Genomic DNA, 18,073 nt, shown 5'->3' on the forward strand with positions numbered 1-18,073 from the left:
TTTTTTTTTGTAACTCAAGTGAAAAATACTTGAAAAGTGCCTATTTTTTCTAGAAAATCATCAATATCTTCTAAACGGAATGACGTAGCAACATTCTCAGCGCACGAAAATGTGCGTTTTTGGAAGCTCTAAAAGTGGTTCTTAGGCGACTTTAACGATAAATTTGAAACAAAAAAGATAAAGCAATAAAACGATTTGTTCTAGCGTCAACCTATGAAAACTATGGGAAAATGCTCCAAATTTGGTCAAAACAGTTTAAACCCTTTATCTTTTTTGTTTCAAATTTCTCATCAAAGTTGTCTAAGACCCAGTTTTAGAGCTTTGAAAAATGCACATTCTCGTGTGCTGAGAATGTTGCTACGTCATTCCGTTCAAAAGATATTGATGATTTTCTAGAAAAAATAGGCACTTTTCAAGTATTTTTCACTTGAGTTACAAAAATAACACCCCTCTTATTTTTTATATGTTTTATAACAGCATTCCTTCTTTTGAATGCGGGCAAAAGATATTTTTTATGTTTGCCCCAATCCGTCATAACAGCTATTTAAAAAACTATGTTTTTTAAGAAAAATGCCTATAACTTTTGAACCAAAAGAGATAACGATCATCTCAGCGCACGAAACGACGCGTCTTCAAATGCTCTATAAGTGGTTCTTGGGCGACTGAAAAAGTTAACGCCAGAAAACCGGTTTTTCTTGAATCACCCTAAGCTTATTCAGAAAAATAATTCTAGATCGGTCAATTTTAAAGCTACATAAAAAGTGTCTTCGGCAAAGTTGCTCGAAATTGATAGAACTACAACTTTCCCGAAGAATGTATACAGTTATTCTTGCAAATAAAAAAGTTTGCTTTCTAATTTCTTTGAAAATATGGACCACCCTAATTTTCATGTATATTTAAAAGAGGGCCTTATTCTTAGGAACAACTTTGTAGAAGACCATATTTGTCCAAAAAATCATTTGAAGGCGCTGCATGCATCTTGCCTCGTAAATCTGGTTCGTGGACCACTGTGCATTGCACACAACAACGCAACATTCGGCTACGCTAGTAACATAACGGCATCGGTGCGTGACCGATGCAGTGCATCATGATTGTCAGTATGTGTAATTGATTTCTTCCTTTTCTTGCTACTTGTTGTCGTAGACCTTATGCACCGCCGTGGTACAGCTTTACATGACGCAATCGCCCGCACATGCTTCCTGGATGAAGAAATGGACCGGGGCGTTGTGTTTCATCAAGGACAACATCCGGAAGTCGTACTTCTTTCGGCTGTACTGCCTCAAGGGCAACCGACAGGTGTGGGAGCAGGAGATCTACCAGGGAATCGAGGTCACCAAACCGAGGCCGTTTCTGATGGTGTTTGAAGGAAAGGTGAGATCAATTCGTCGAAAGCCGTCTGTGTGGCCCAAACCTAAACTTACGTTTCAACTTCTACCTCGGAACAGGAAGGAATTGTGGCGTTCAACTTTGCCACGGATGATGAGGCGACCGCATTCATGAACACGACCACCTCGACGATATCCAACCGAAACCGACGAAGAGATGGTGAGTGCAGTATTGTTTATTTTTATTCCTTCCTGAATATTACGATCTGTGAATTAACTCGATCTGCCAAAGCTTGGATAACACCTGGATAACATGCGGAACAAATTATCACATATCAGCAAGTTTGATGGTAGGGGGTTAGGAAGCAATATGGCCACCCTAAGCTTGGGCCTCAAATGAGCAGTAACTATAATGAAAATAGGGTTTTGAGTGCCGTAAGCAGTGCTGAAAATGTCATTTCTACATATCTAAATTCAACCACACCCACGTTATTTGAGAAGCTAAACCGGCTAGATCAGCTCTGCAAGAAAGTCACGGAAAATGCTATCTTTTTCGAATATGCAAGATATAATATATTATATCACGGACTACCTTCATAAAATGCCAATGATACTCATGGTAAATAGCAATTGGCATTGTGAGCATTTCTTTGAAAATTTGCGATAATTTGTTCATTTTTTTAGCAAATTTCTTTACCCCGAAACAATTTATTTGCTTAATATATTTGCGCATTTGAAGAGTGCTATCTTTTTGCTATATATCACATATAAACTTGTTGTAACATGCACTCTAACAGCGAATTTAGTTATGACATTCCTGCCCTAGACTGCCTATGATCGCTTATCAGTCCCATATTTGCTGTATTTCCTATTCATAAGGGACAGTTATGCGACCATACCAGAAGGAAGAAAATTAATCGCCTCTCAATAGCAAATAACTTCAAAGTTGTTCTCAATTGCAATCAGTTTTGCTAGATCCAGCTGATATTGACAATTTATTTGCTGAAGTTTTGCTAAATTCTCTGGACTTCGTTAGAAGTATTGAAATTCTTCCTAGGTATCCCACCACGGGTGGCCATCTTGCCCCGAACCGAATGGTTAAGTAACACAGCGTAACAAAAAATAGCTTTTGGTCTGTCTCAAGAGCAAACTTATGTGTCTCTGACAGATTTTGGGCCGCTGAATCTGAATCCGAATCTCAGATTTGCTCCAGCACGTCACAATTTTGAGCTATACCTCAATTTATAGGGCAAAATATGCGATTCTGGGCTTTTTTGACTGCAAGTTATTAAGCATGGAAATATTTTTTTTAGGCAATCAAAAGGTTAATTGGTCAATTAACATCTAAATTAACGACTCATGCAAAATATTTCGTTTTTCCGAATCGAATTTGATAGTTTTAAGCGATTTATGTTAGGTACGATATTTCCCATACAAGTCACCCTCCAAAAATTGCATGCGAGTTTTCATACTAACATAAAATGCTTAAATCTATCTAATTTGATTAGGTAAAACGAACTATTTTGCATGAGTCGTTAATTTAGAAGTTAATTGACCAATTAACCTTTTGATTGCTTTGAAAAAATATTTCCATGCTTAATGGCTGGCAGTCAAAAAAGCCCAAAATCGCTTATTTTGCCCTATAAATTGAGGTACAGCTCAAAACTGTGATTGTTGGAGCAAATCTGAGCCCGGATTCGGATTCAGCGGCCCAAAATCCTTCGGAGACACATTAGTTTGCTCTTGAGACAAAAAAATGTTGCGCTGTGTAATCTATATATTTTTATATGAAATAATGAATAGAAACATTGACATGATAAAGGCTGGGTAATTCGCGCAATACAGATCCCATTGAGATCACTAGCCTCTGCCTAGCAACTTCTACACGCAGAAAAATGGCGCTTGTTTAAAACAATAAAACGCATGGTTAATTTTCAAACTGAGAATTTACTTGTTCCAAAGTTATATTTAATTGTTTTCATTTAGAGTTTATCGATCAAAACAACCGATTACCATCATTTCATATAATGTCAAAAATTTAATTTGTTTCAACAAAATAAAAACCATAAACATGGCCCGAAAGCACTCACACATCTATAAAATGCTTACCCCAACATCGCCACAACGAAGAAGGTGTAGCAAATCCATCACGCCAAATTCCAAGTGCAGCTTTGGCCGTGATGGATAACGCGCAGGTACTCACGACAGCATCCACAAAAAGTTGATCGGTTTCGCCTTTTTTGTCTTTTTTAGTCGTTCTCCTACCCATCCGCTTACCGACGGTCTAAAAATAGATTTCCGATCTGCCGCAGTTGCTGCCGTCACCAACACAATCACATTCCGGGTTTGTTAGTGGCAAAAGTGCAGTCGTTTGAATCAATCCATTATTTTATGTTGAAAATACCATATCTCTGTTTGTTTGAACAAACTGTCAAAAATTTCGACAAATGAAAATATTTGTACTATCAAACAATAGAACAGTTCAGATTAAACTAGAAATCAGTTTGTCGCTATAGTAAACTGAAAAATCGGTTGATTTGAACTAGAATTTAATTGTGTTTACAATTTATTTTTCTGTTTGTATTATGTTACCTTAATATCCGTCACAAGGTAGAACAATCAAGAAGATGGGCCCCAGTGTGAGTAAAAAAATATCTAAAAGTACAATTAAACCCTCACAGAAGTTAGCAAAACTTGAACAGGCCTAATAGTTATATGTCAAAAGGTTTTATACCAAAACATCTCCTCACACTATAAACAATGTGCCGTTTAAATGAATACTTTACTGCAATCAATAGGAAAGAATAACAGGTAAAGCTGGAATGGAGAGGATAGAGGATGAAGGACAGGAAAGGAAAAATTGGATTGTTGTAAGCCTGCTCCGTGTAGGTGCGGATAGGCTCTGAAGAAAGTTGATCGCGAAAACCTTAAGGTGAAACATCAAGAAATCCCATTGCAATTTTTCATACAAACTTTAGAGGCACAAATCTAACGAACTAAACATCAAACCAAGCCGTACTTAATTGTTTAATCTGCCTTTGATCATTTGCAAAAAGAAGCAGTTTTTTTTTAAATCGAGCGCATTGGTAACGAAATTTTTAAGATTGGTGCTTTTGAAAAGGTGAGTAGGGCTCCAAGTTGGCCATTGTGGCAGCCATATTTGTATTCTTTGATGTTTCCCCTTAAAACAATCCATTATTTTAAGTTGAAACTATCAAATCTCTGTTTGTTTTAACAAACTGTCAACGATTTCGACAAATGAAAATATTTGTAGTATCAAACAATAGAACATTTCAGTTTAAACGAGAAATCAGTTTGTCGCTGTAGTGAACTAACAATTCGGTTGTTTTGAACTAGAATTTAATTGTGTTTACAATTTATTTCTCTGCGTGGGGAACACGCACAGTGACCATCAGGTGAGTAGGCACAGGGTTAAACACGAAGGAGACCGATGTTCAACCGAAACGTGAAGCGAGACCCACAGGCTGATGTGCCAAAGAGTGACCAACGCATAGCGAACAGCGCTAGTTGTAGCAGAACATGCAGAGGACTTCGAGCTAGCATAAGAACTGGCATAAAAGGCACGAGACGAATCGCCAGAATATCCGCTATGCTGAGATGTTCGCTAATGGGATGACTGCTGTTTATATTTTTAATGATTGCTCCCAGTTGGCGTCAGCAGTAAAAATTGCATGCAAGAAATTTTATAGCATCTGGTTTCCAGCGCTGACAGCCCCGCGGCGACACCATCGCTTGTATTCAATGCATCGTCTGTGCTACTCTCTGTTTTCAACTTTCTCAAATTCTCACCTCAAGCTCACGGAAGGAAGCATGGTCAAGAACTGTCAAATCGCATGGAAAAAATCACGAAAAACATTGATTGTTAGAAAACGGGATAGTTTTGTGAAAAATTAGTGAATATAAATCAAGAATGGTTTGAAAGGACAACTTTCTATGTTTACTTCGTGTTCGGGAACAACTTCTTCACCAAGAAAATTCGATTTTACTACCACACAAAAAAGTGCCATCTGTTATATTTTTAGTTTGGAATATATTGTGAGGCTACCTTGCACGAATTATATATCTCAGGCATCTATTAATGAAGACCAGCAGCCGTTGAGTGTTCTACACTGATAGACACCACCAGGTTTCACTGGTGTATAGCAGCACAGATTTCATGTTTATGTTGAATATTCGGATTATTTTGCGTCGACTAATCTGATAGTTTTTCCTCAGACAAACAGACGTAACACTCTAATAATTCCCATCATACACCGATATAACGGGCTATTTAAAAATTTGATAGTTGGCCAACTGTCCATCCGTGGCGTTCGCATCGTTTTTTGTTCGAGTTTGACGTTTGCTCACTACCGGCATCTAGTTCATGGTCGGCCAAACTCAGTAATTTCAGTATTGGGCGAATATGTTTCCGTGACTATGATTTGAATCGAAAAATGATCAAAGTGTTACGTCTGTTTGTCTGTGGTTTTTTTCCATAGACAAACAGACGTACCTCTTAGAGGCAATTTGTATAAGAAAAATTGCCCGATTTTTTCACAAAACACTGTCGGTCATGATGGGTTGCGGCTTGACGTTTTCCCATAGCGCACACTACTACACACATCGCCTGTGTGTTATTCGCGTTTGCATCATTCAGCAACGTGTACACTAGTAAACGTCAAAGCGATCGAACACTAGCGCCTCTGGTGGAAAGATCGCGGAAATCAAATGAAATTCAAATTCGTTAAATGCATATGCCGAGTCCAACCGATGCATCGCGATGAGTGTTACGTTTGTCTGTGGTTTTTCCATACATTGCTTAAGGACAAGATATTCGGAGTACATATCAATTTTCTCGAGCACAAATCTAGAGAACCGTCAAACGTATCTGGTTGAAAATGTAACTTGATGCTTGCTTCCGCACAGTAATCATTGAGTTACATTTTCAGTCAGATCTGTTTGACGGTTCTCTAGATTTGTGCTCGTGAAAATTTGAGCTGTGTACTACAAATACCTTGTTCTTAAACTCCTAAAAACAGCCCTTTTTTTTCTTCTAAACCATAGAGGAAGAATCTGCTTACCATACACCCGAACAGGAAGGTTTGGGTAGTGTGGGGTTAAGGCCTCTTCTACAACAATAGTAAAAGCCAGGACTACTCTCTCCTCGACCGACTAAATACATTCCGATGGTCGGCAAACCATTCGTCTCTCCGAAACCACCAAAAAGTCATTGCTTCAGAGAGGGGTTAGTGCACATCGCAGCCTCAAGATTAGCTACGTAGCCTGCAGCAAGGAACATCGATGACTCGATTTGGCGAGTCCATCACGGTAGCATGCTAACGCTTAGCCAGTTTCCCGAGTAGTCCTTACAACTCGCTTTGTCCTCGGAAGGCGGGCAGGGTCAACCCCGCCTGCGCCCAACTGTTGTGCAGACATCAAGAACTGATGCCAACCAGATCTGATCTGCCCGCAAGGAAGGATATCACTACCCTATCAACTGCACCAGCAGGTTGCTGACAGCAGGGTCTCCACCTGCCCCGGCCCTTGCCGTGGATCCCTTTCCAACCGCGGCTTGGATCCAACCCAGTAGACCGACGCCACGATAGCAACGCCACCAGGACTTCCTCTCCGCGGCCATTTAATCGCTGTATGGGTCGATTTCGACCGCAGGGCACCGGTATGATCTACGAAACCGACTCCGATCCTCTGGACCACCTCTTGCACCGCATTTGAACTAGCCATTCTCTGAGTCCACGCGCCACCTCCTCTGTAGGTCCCAGACGATATGGGTGATAGCCGTTGAAACGGCATTCCAGCCAAACTCATCCCTGCACAACCTCTGGACAGGATTGTCCGAAGTTGTGTCCTCTCCGCATGTGGCAAGCATGCGATCACGCATTGTGCGAAAACGCGGGCCCGCGAACAAAACGTGTTCCGCCGTTTCCTCTAAACCAGCACAAACCGGGCATTCGAGAGAATCCGCATGACACCAGTGAAGACTCACCACCTTTGGCATCGCAAGGTGATCGAGCATCGTGTGCGCTGCACACGAATTGTTCAAGCGGATTTTGCCTAGGCGTGGCGGGGGTTCAGCAGTGGGCTCTACTGGGCCTCTTTAGAAATACCACACATCCGGAAGCATCAACTCTGTACAAGCGAATCGGCACCGCTTCCAAAGTGCCCTAGCCTGGTCAGGGGTGCCTCGGGCAAATCAGGAGCAATGCCAGTAAGTTCCTGATTTCGGTATACTGGCGCGCGCGATGAAACTGGTCAATGAGATGGTACACTCTTAGATGACCGCGGAGTAGAGGTGTGCTGGTGGCGACGGCATTCTATCCTCTTAGTATGGCCGGTTGACACTGACCTGAAACGACGGATGGGCTAATGTCGGAGCTGCCTTCCGTCCCATAAAACCTTGGCAAGGCCTTAGAGTACGTTCCCGATCTGTACCCAGCTTAGGAAACTAACTGGGTGGAGGTAGGTTCAGTTGAAGTATCCTGATTAGCGCTGATCCTGGCTCTGAGCTCAGGTCCCATAAGGGCCTGTGCCAACCCGTGGGTGGCCTCCCTGCTTCCATAGATAACCACCGGGATCCTTGTGCGACTACTTCAGTGGCAGTGAGGGACAGCGGCTCTAAGGGGGACCCTTACAACAGAGATGAATTCATATTTAATCAAGGAGACCGAGAATACGGAGGGTGAGGTGATCAACCCGTTCGCGAGAAGCGGACTGGTCAGATCACCAACGCAAGCGGCGAGGGTGGAATCCCCCCAAGTGTCAGAGTATGGCACACCGAGGGTCGGGTCAGCGATTGAGGACACGCAGATGAGTGGAGCGGAACTCATGCGTGCGCTGACGCGCAATAGAGATGGACTTCCGAAGCTGATGGTGGTCGCTGAACAGCTCGACGAGCTGATCGGATACACTAGTGGGTGGAACAACATCAGCAAAGATCTTAAAAAAGGTCTGCTGAGGCTCCGCGATTCGGTTGCCTAGGTCAGTAAGGAGTATGATCTCCTGGTCGAGCGAGGTAATGCGACTGGTGCGGGTAGAGAAGACAGGACCGCTCCTCTACACTGAAAATATATTTTGTTTCATTGTACGAAATCGCTCGTCATGTTTACAAATGCCATTCGTTGTTTTCTGCAACGAAAAGCTTCGTAATGTGCATGAGTTCTTTTCGTACAAAATTGCTCCGACACATTTTTCTGTCTCTTTTTTTTTGTCGGAATGACATTAAATGTGCTTAAAAAAATACCACACGCTCGTCCACTTGGATATCACAGGCTTTGAATCACGTATCTTCTGATTGATACCTACCAGTGCTAACCACCCATCTGTGGGCGCTTGTTGAAATCATCCGAAAACAACCAGAACGCTTTCCACTTTGGTTCTGTTTATAAATAACTTTTACTTCCAACCGAGAGCATGTTTCCTTTCCTCTTCTCGCACACGCATCGTCATATGCTCATGAAAACAGGTTGCTTTGTTTTCTCTGCGATCCAATCAATCGTCAGTGATGACTGCAAAACTTTGTTGCATTCTACGAAGCAAAATTTTCTTTTTACGCATGGTTAGTAAAAAACGTTTGACATTTGTATGTTTTGTTTTATTCTACACAGCTGGAGCTAAAATCTACGAATGAGCAAGTTGACCGCGTGTCGGATTCGTGATTTCGTACATGATACTACTCCATTTGTATTGTTTCAGCATGGTGGTACGAATGGACCGTACATTACACGCAAAATGCTTTCAATTTACGAAAACTAGTTTTACGAAACATATTCGTTGAGGTTTAACGAAAGAATATTCTGAGTGTACAGAGAGCGCAAATAAGGTGCAGCCAGGTGGGGCTGCAGAAAGAGGGAAAATCTCGGCCCAAACCAAACGGCCGAGAGCAGTCGACGAGGAGCGGCCGGTGTGTGGTAAACGCCCGCGTAGCGCGAGCAACCCCAAGCCGGTCGCGAAACGAGCTCGGGGCAAAGAGTCGAAACCCCGAGGTGAGGCTGTTAAGAGCGGTAGCGGTGACCAACCGGTCCAAGGGAAGGAGAACCCTTGGATTACGGTTGGTAAGGAGAAGCGTAGTGAGAAAGAGAAGGTTTTGAGTAAAACCAAAGCGAAGCCGGCGCGTAAGCGCACGAAAGGCGATGCACTGGTCCTCAAAACAGAGGGTAACAGCTACGCAGACGTGCTGCGGGCTATGCGGAGTGAGAATCGTCTCTCGGAACTAGGCGCGAATGTTAAAAGCATCCGGCGACTAGGACAGATGATGCTAGTGCTCAAGAAGGATGCCGTCAACAAGGGCTCCTCTTATTCGGCACTTGCACAAGAAGTGTTAGGTGAAAAGGTACGGGTGATGGCTCTGACGCCGGAGGCGACTCTCCAGTGCAAGAACTTGAATGAGATCACCGCCGTGGAGGAGTTCTCTGTTGTCCTTAAACAGCAGTGTAATGTGGACGCGCCAAGCGCATCGATCCACATCAGGCGAGGCCCAGCTGGTATGCAGATCGCAACGATCAAGCTTCCAGTCGGGGAAGCGAAGAAAGCGACTGCCAAGGGCATGGTTGAAGTCGGCTGGTCGAAGCGTCCGCTTAGTATCTGTGAGCCGCCGGAAGTGTGCTTCAGGTGCTTCGGACGAGGCCACAAGTCGTGGGCACGCAAAGGTCCCGATAGGAGCAAACTCTGCAGAAGATGCGGAGTAGAAGGCCACTTCGCCAGGGAGTGCAAATCGACGCCAAAGTGTCTGGTTTGCACGGCGAACAAGGCCATATGACGGGTGGGCTTAAGTGCCCAAGCATAAGTGGACAGAACGGCCGAAAATGACGCAAGTCACACAGTTGAACCTGAATCACTGTGCAGCCGCGCAGCAGCTGTTGTGGCAATCCGCCTCGGAGTCGAGTATAGACATCGCGCTTCTTTCGAACCCATACTGCATCCCCCCCAATAACGGGAACTGGGTTGCGGAAAAGGCCAAGAAAGCATGCGATCTGTACGACCGGTCGGTACCCGGTCCAGGAGATAATCTCCACGACGTGCGAGGGCTTCGCGATTGCGAAGATCGACGGGGTCTACTACTGCAGTTGCTATGCCCCACCCAGGTGGCCGATAGGTCAATTCTCGTCAGAAATCACCTGACAAAGCAGTTGCTGAGCCGCGTCACAGTGGTTCAGGTTCAGCTGCGTTACCTGCACTGTGATTTGTTGTTCACTGCGGCTTTCTTGAAGGCCGGGCAGCTTGGACCACCCGTTGGATGCCTGTTGTTCGCGGATTTCCCGGTACAAATCAAGCAGCTGGGTGGACTCGTGCAGCCTTGTGCCTTATGGCCTTCAATGTCGCCATTGACCGCCATTTGACTACCAAGATTAAGATATTGAAAGCTTTCGAGTTTGTCTACTGCTTACCGAGCTACCGTAAAACTGGAAGGGTTGGCCGTGTTTACATCCAACGATTCGATTTGGTCTTGTTGGCGTTTACAGTGAAACTTGCCGCCTAGGATTGATCGGCAATATTTATAAAGCTTATACTCTGCATATCAGAGCACCGTTGAGCTTGGAGAGCAATATCATCAGACATGTCGAAGTCATTTAGTGCTCCATGGTAATGGGCTGCCACAGCAACCCAAGATTTGGTTCACGATAAATCGTACCTATCAGAATCTAGGCGATTATGGTGATAGTTCACAACCTTACCTCACTCCATTGACGACTCGGATCCCGAGCAGGAATGAATAACTGACACATAACTGGAGCATGCCAAAGCCAGGTATCATACCAAGACAAGGTAATGGTCGGTTATCCAGGTATTGAAAATAACTTATTTTGGTATTTTGTAGGTGTTGATATAATACCTCAACGAGTTATTGGTTTGGTGTTGAAAACTGCTTGAGGTATTATTCAATTATGGATTATTATGGAAGTATCGTCGATTGCCATACTTGATATCATTATTCACGCGTTATGCGCAGAATGCACACCAGTTATTATTTTAGATATTTTACCTCTTCTGCAGGGCTTCTTAATACCTCATTCAGGTAGCAGGTATTCGGTTTCCCATACCTGAGTTATGTATTCTTCAGCTATTTTCTTCTGCTCGGGATGGGTTGGACAAGACACCGCTGTATAGTACTCTGCACGAGAATGCCTCGTACCGTGCTTCAATGAGGCCGACACTCTTGCACCTGAAAGGTCCCCACATATGTTCGTTATTGAAACGGTAAAAAGCTTTTTCGTAATCAATGGACATCAGGTAGAGGGACTCTTAGAATTCATTGATTTGCTCCATGATACGGAGCGTGACAATATAGACCACAGAGGATCGTACGACACGGAACACAGTCGGCCGCAAATGTCGCGGTTTCCCATATGTGCATATCCTACTGGGTCAACTTTGAGCATCTCGGCATACCCCGGAACTCTATTCAACGCTCTTTTGTCCCGTCTACATGAGGGTTCCACTGCCTCCTCGAGAGCTTATTAGCCCTGACGGGCTACGGCTTTGGCTCCTAGTGTTTTCGCTTGCTTTATCGCGGTTTTAGCGTTCCTTCGCTCCCTATCTTTCTCCAGGTGTTATCTGTGATCCACTGCTTTGTCTGCCCATTCAGTCCTGGGCTTATGGCAATTCGTCTTTATAGATCTTGATGCAGTAAGATTTGATACTTACTTACCGAATGCGTCTGATTGTTCACAAGAAAATTCGTCTTATATCAAGTCTCACCTACTTCAGCAAAAAGCCTAAAATATATAGATCGTGTTAATAATTTGAAATTGTTTTAAATCTTATTCCAGAACGCATCAAACGGAGCAGCACACGCAAGGAACCACCTCCAGCACGGCCACCACCGGTATCCAGCCAAAAGGAGGACACCACTGTCACTCTACGCCACAAGCCAACGTGTAAGTACTCGATAATTTCAACTTAAATTCATCCAAGACAATCCTAACCATACTATCCACTTTTCTCCGATCGCACCCGATCGTCCGCCTCTGCATACTCCCCACAGTTTCTGCTCCGACGATTCCCAATGCCGCCGTTCAGCCTCAACCATATCAGCCGCCGCAGTTCCACAACCATCAGCGATCGGCGGCGAAAAACAAGGGTAAGCCCCGCCTACGCAAGGAGGACATTGGCATGCCGTCGAACTTCAAGCACGTAACGCACGTCGGCTGGAGTCCGACCAGTGGCTTCGACCTGAGCGGCGAGGAGGAAACGCTCAAACCGTTCCTCGAGAAGGCGGGCGTGCGAGACCAGCATGTGAGTATCCGATCGAATATGTACATATCACTATCATAGCGCATCAGGCAGGTACGGTACAGCTTCTTTTGTTTACATCGTAGCAAGCCGGAGGTGATCCGAGCAGCGAAATGCGTTTTCATGGGCGTAAAAAGAGGGAGGTAAAACTCTATGGTTGACCGACTGATAATCTACATCAGAGCTCCATCTTGGTACATAGCGATGTTTGGAGGTTCACATGGTTCTCTACTGAATGTTGTTTTTTTGCAATTCTTGCTTCTGACATTCTTGCCATATGACCAGCCTTCTGAAGTCTGCCATTTTTTAAACATATTATACAATAAATAAAAAGAAAATCGCGTTAAGTACTGTTCCTTTGAATTCCACTAAGAGTTTGCATCCTTTGACAGATACGTATTTCAACCTCAACTGTAAGGTCGTCTGTAAGGTGTTGTCAAGTGGTGAATTCGTCGTCAGTTTGAGGATCTCCAAGAACTTCCTATCGTATAGGTAATCGAATCTACCAACGATTCTTCAAAGTTCGCCAAGAACCCCCTTGAGTATAGGTCATCGAATCTACTAGGGCTACTAGTTGTATCTAAGAGCATTGAGAAAGAGGTTTATACAGCCCATGCATCTATATTCTATCAAGTGGTGGGTTCTATGATTGTATAGCATATCCGAGAATTCCCTAGAGTTAAGGCCATCTGATCTACAAGCGTAATCAGTGATCTATTGGAGTATTATGAATGAAATTTATACTTGCATAGCCTCATGACACTATGTGCTGTCAAGTGGTGAGTTCGTTGTCAGTTTGAGGATCTCCAAGAACTTCCTTGAGTTTAGGTCTTCGGATCTACTAACGTATTTGGTTGTCTCTAAGAGACAACGCAATAGAAGAAAAGTTAAATGGGCTTCTATATTCCCCATAAACCGCTCTGAAGACCATTTAGATGCCTTGAAACGCTTCGAAACGCCTCCAGAATCCCCATGAAATCTTCAAGAAATATACACACTAAGAATAAATCACAGAATTCTGTGAAATTTCACCGAAATCTCAACAGCAGAATTTTCGGTGAACTGTTCGGTGATTTTTTGATTCACCGAACAATCTGTAAAAATAAAAATGCTCATCTGTCAAAATCACCGAACGTTTCGGTGATTTGCTTCACACATTTTCTGTGAATTATTTGTTTGTTTTTATTGGTTTCACAGAACTTTCTGTGAATTATCTACAGATTTACGGTGATTTATTATTTGGTTAATTTGCAGTTCACCGAACTTTTCGGTAGATTTTTTTCAGTTTTCTCAAATCAAAATGAAATTGATTTTATTTTTGATTTATTCGAAATTGGAAGATTTATTTCGATGTTCATTTGTAAATATGTAGCGTGGGCATGATACACGAATCAGCAGGACAAAAGGAGTGGTTTTTCACATGATCGTTCAGGTGACGATGCAACGCGGTGATTTATCCTGGCACTTCATCGCGGCCGAAACAAATGGCTACAAAAGATACAAATTATAAATGTGCAATTATTACTTACGAAATAAACTAACACCTGCTGGGAAAAGTCCAAAACTTCTTCTAGTTTTTGGTTGTTTTGCAGATCTTCACATTATTTTATTGAATGATTACTTTTGCCACCTTCACAAAATAACTGAAACACCAAACAATTTTGTTTTGACAACCCGCGCTTGGCAGTGGCTTTTACAGAAATTCGGTAAAAATTATAGCGCGCGATAAAAATTTTGATGTTCACCGAAGTGTAACGTAAAAATTTCACAGAATTCAGCGATTCATTTGCCTATACCGAATTTTCTGTGAAGTTTTGACAGTTGGATTGGAAAACATTGAATTTCACAGAAATATCTGTGAAAGCGTATTTTACAGTTTACATTCGGTGAAATCTTTCACAGAATTCTGCGATTTATTCTTAGTGTGTACCTAAGACCCTCTTAACCCCCCTGGAACCACTCTGAAACCTCCTGAAACGCATTGAAACGCTTCCAAAACCCCCATGAAATCCCATGAGCCTCTGAGGCCCCCTTGAAACCCCTATGAAACCTGTGAGAAATTCCCCTGCGAGCCTCTGAAGCCCCCTAAAACCCTCTTAAAACCTCCTGAGACGCCCTGCAAAGTATTAAAAACCATTGAAACGCTTTGAAGCGCCTCTAAAACCCCTACAAAACCTCCATGAAATTCACCTGAGAGCATCTGAAGCCCCCTAGTCACTGTGAAATCTCCTGAAACGCCCTGAAACACATTGAAACGCCTAAAGCGTTTCAGCTTTGAAACGCACTGAAACGCCTCTAAAACCCCTATAAAACCTCCGCAAAATTTAACTGAGAGCCTCTGATGCCCCCCTAAAACCCCTGTAAAACTTCCTGAAATGCGCTGAAACGCATTGAAACGTCTTTTATCGCTTTGAAGCGCCTCTGAAATCCCCATGAAAAACTTCTTGAAATTCAACTGCGACCCTCTGCAGCCCTCTTAAGGCCCTCTAAACCTCATGAAACGCCCTGAAGCGCTTTGAAACACTTTGAAACGCCTCCAAAACCCTTTTAAAACCTGCGTGAAGTCACCTCAGAGCCTCTGAAGCTCCCTAAGACCTCTGTGAAACCTCCTGAAACGTCTTGTAACGCTTTGAAACGCCTCTGAAACTCATATTAAATCTACGAGAAATTCGCCTGCGAGCCTCTTAAGCCCCCTAAAACCCTACTGAAGCCTCTTGAGACGCCCTGAAACGCATTAACCTTCACGTACCCGACCTCCGATAACTCATTTTCAAAATGCTGGCATTTCGTCAATTTTCATCCGATTTGTTTGAAGTCGCCCTCAATCGATCATAAATTGGTGCAAGTTTATTACACTCAAGTGGCCATGTAATATCCGGAACTATTACGGATATATTCCGGGTTATGCTGGGGTCAGGGAGTTGCCAATGTGACTAAAAGTGATTATTTCGTGTGTTATTGTGCTTGAGCCATCGATTTTTCAGCAAAATTTTTGTAGCGAACAGTGAAACAAAACTGCGATACCAGATTTGAATAAGTTGACCTATCCGGATCCCCGTGACAGGTTCCGAGGGGCCTAATTGGGGACATTGAGGGCGACTTCAAAAAAATTGGATGAAAATTGTCGGAATGCCAGCATTTTGAAAATGACTTGTCGGAGTTCGGGACGTGAAGGTTAAAACGCCCTGAAACGCTTTGAAAAATCCCTATAAAACCTATAAAATTCACCTGAGAGCCTCTGAAGCCCCCTAAAACCCTTGTGAAACCTCCTGAAACGCCCTGAAACACAATGAAACGCTTTGAAACGCTCCTGAAACTCTGATTAAACGTCCTTGAAATTCGCCTGTGAGCCTCTTGTAGCATCTGCGCTCCACATGTCCCGCATAGCAACCATATTTTCTAGAAGGACCACACCAGTGGTACCTACCGCGAAAGTATCCGTTCCCATAGCATCGATCTGCTTAGGCGACAAATGCAATGTTCGCATATGCAGAACGATGACCACCAACCGTTTCGGTAATTCTGACGCAACAAAAATGTGTCATACTCATATTTCATTTTCCCATGCCAAAGGCATAAAGTTATCACCAAGCGCCTTTAGCCTTGAACCCGCCTTCTCCATATCGTAACTCTCTCTGGATCTTCTCTCTCTGTCTTTCGAATATCGATCGTCATCGATCGTTTACACAAATACAAGCAAATGACATCCAGCTACCTCCAGTAGGCTACATGTAACTAAAAATTGAAAAATACATCATTCTGATTTCAACCACCAACCGGACGAGTGATAAATCAATATCACATCCAAAGTTAAAATTAAGAAGTTCCCCTCACTCTGAAGCCCCATCAAACTTACCGGAAACCTCCTGAAATGCCCAGAAACGCATTGAAACGAATTGAAACGCTTTGAAACGCCTCTGAAACCCTTATGAAACCTCCGTGAAATTCACCTGCGAGCCTCTTAAGACTCCTCAAATTCATCGGAAACCTTCTGAAATACCCTGAAACGCATTGAAACGCTTTGAAACGCCGCTGAAATACCCATGAAACCTCCGTGAAATTCACCTGCGAGCCTCTGAAGCCCCATTAAGCCCCCCCCCCCCCCCCTAAACCTCCTGAAACGCCCTGAAACGTTAATGCGTTGAAATTCACTGAAACATTTTCAAACGCTTTGAAACGCCTCTAAAAACCCAATTAAAACTCCGTCAAATTCACCTGCGACTCTGTTCCGGCCGCCGGCAAGCAGCCGGGATATTTTAGGACACCGCACCAGCAGAAGAGCATGTCTCATGCTTACGGCTCAAAAACTGCTCCATAAGCCACAACTATCTCCCCCATCACTAAGCACTGAAGGTTAAAACAATCTAGGTGTATCCGCTCATAGATTGCCAATTCACAATAAGAATAATCGAAACCCTTTTTATTTATTGTTTACCAGACTTGGCATTTCATGTAGGGCAACAAAGCAATCCTATTGTGTAGAGATCAGTCGAATACATATTATTGTATGCATTGTTGTATTGTTCTCGATTTATTGTACGCAATTTATATAGGTAGACAGGGGAACAATAATGCATTTTGAAATATGAATAGGGTAGCGGGTATATATACGGCACAGAATTGTATTTGAATTCAGTTTGGAAAATAAATAGTTGAAGTAAAAGTACCTCACTCGCGTTCCTTGTATCCGTCTCGAAACAGCCTCTCCAGACCCTCTGAAAGCACCCTTAAACCTTCTGAAAGGCCATGAAACGCCCTGAAACGCATTAAAACACCTCTAAAACCCCTATAAAACCTCCGTGAAATTCACTTGAGAGCCTCTGGAGCCCCCTAAAACCCCTGTGAAACCTCCTGAAATACCCTGAAACGCCCTGAAACACTTTGAAACTCCCCTGAAACCCTCATTAAACCTTCTTGAAATTCACCTGCGAGCCTCTGAAGCCTCCTCAAACTTATCGGAAACCTCCTGAAATGCCCTGAAAAACATTGAAAAGAATTGAAATGCCTTTGAAACCGTTATGAAACCTCCGTGAAATTAACCTGTGAGCCTCTTAAGACCCCTCAAATTCATCGGAAACTTTCTGAAATGCCCTGAAACACTTTGAAATACCTCTAAACCCCAATGAAACCTCCGTGAAATTCACATGCGAGTCTCTAAAGCCCCATTAAGCCCACCTTAAACCTCCTGAAACCTCATGAGAGGCCATCAAACGCCCTGAAACGCATTGAAACGCATATGAAACCCCAATGAAACCTCCGTGAAACTCACCTGAGCGTTTCTGAAGCTCCACAAAACCTTTCTGCAACCTCCCGAAACGCCTTGAAACGCAAATGAAATCCATGTGAAACGCACCTGAAAGCCTACTAAAATACCTCTGAAACCTCCTGAAACGCCTTGAAACGCTATGGAACGTCTCTGAAACTCTCGTGAAGTTCATCTGAGAGCATATAAAGCCCCCTAAAAGCCCTCTGAATCCTCCTGAAACGCCCTCAAACGTCTG

At 43.4% G+C, this 18,073-nt stretch overlaps 1 protein-coding gene across 1 annotated transcript in view; it reads left to right on the forward strand.

Moving 5' to 3' along the window:
* The first annotated feature begins 1,119 nt into the window (after positions 1 to 1,119).
* The window catches only part of LOC109422026 (actin nucleation-promoting factor WASL), a 28,588-nt gene continuing 11,634 nt past the window's right edge, over positions 1,120 to 18,073 (forward strand). The window contains exons 1-4 of the mRNA XM_062843436.1: positions 1,120 to 1,371; positions 1,446 to 1,545; positions 12,110 to 12,217; positions 12,325 to 12,575. Of these exons, the coding sequence (XP_062699420.1) occupies positions 1,174 to 1,371; positions 1,446 to 1,545; positions 12,110 to 12,217; positions 12,325 to 12,575 (657 nt within the window). The 5' untranslated portion in view covers positions 1,120 to 1,173. The remainder of the gene's footprint in view (positions 1,372 to 1,445; positions 1,546 to 12,109; positions 12,218 to 12,324; positions 12,576 to 18,073) is intronic.

The sequence above is a fragment of the Aedes albopictus genome, unplaced genomic scaffold, assembly GCF_035046485.1.
Source record: "Aedes albopictus strain Foshan unplaced genomic scaffold, AalbF5 HiC_scaffold_210, whole genome shotgun sequence".
In the NCBI taxonomy this organism is placed as follows: domain Eukaryota; kingdom Metazoa; phylum Arthropoda; class Insecta; order Diptera; family Culicidae; genus Aedes; species Aedes albopictus.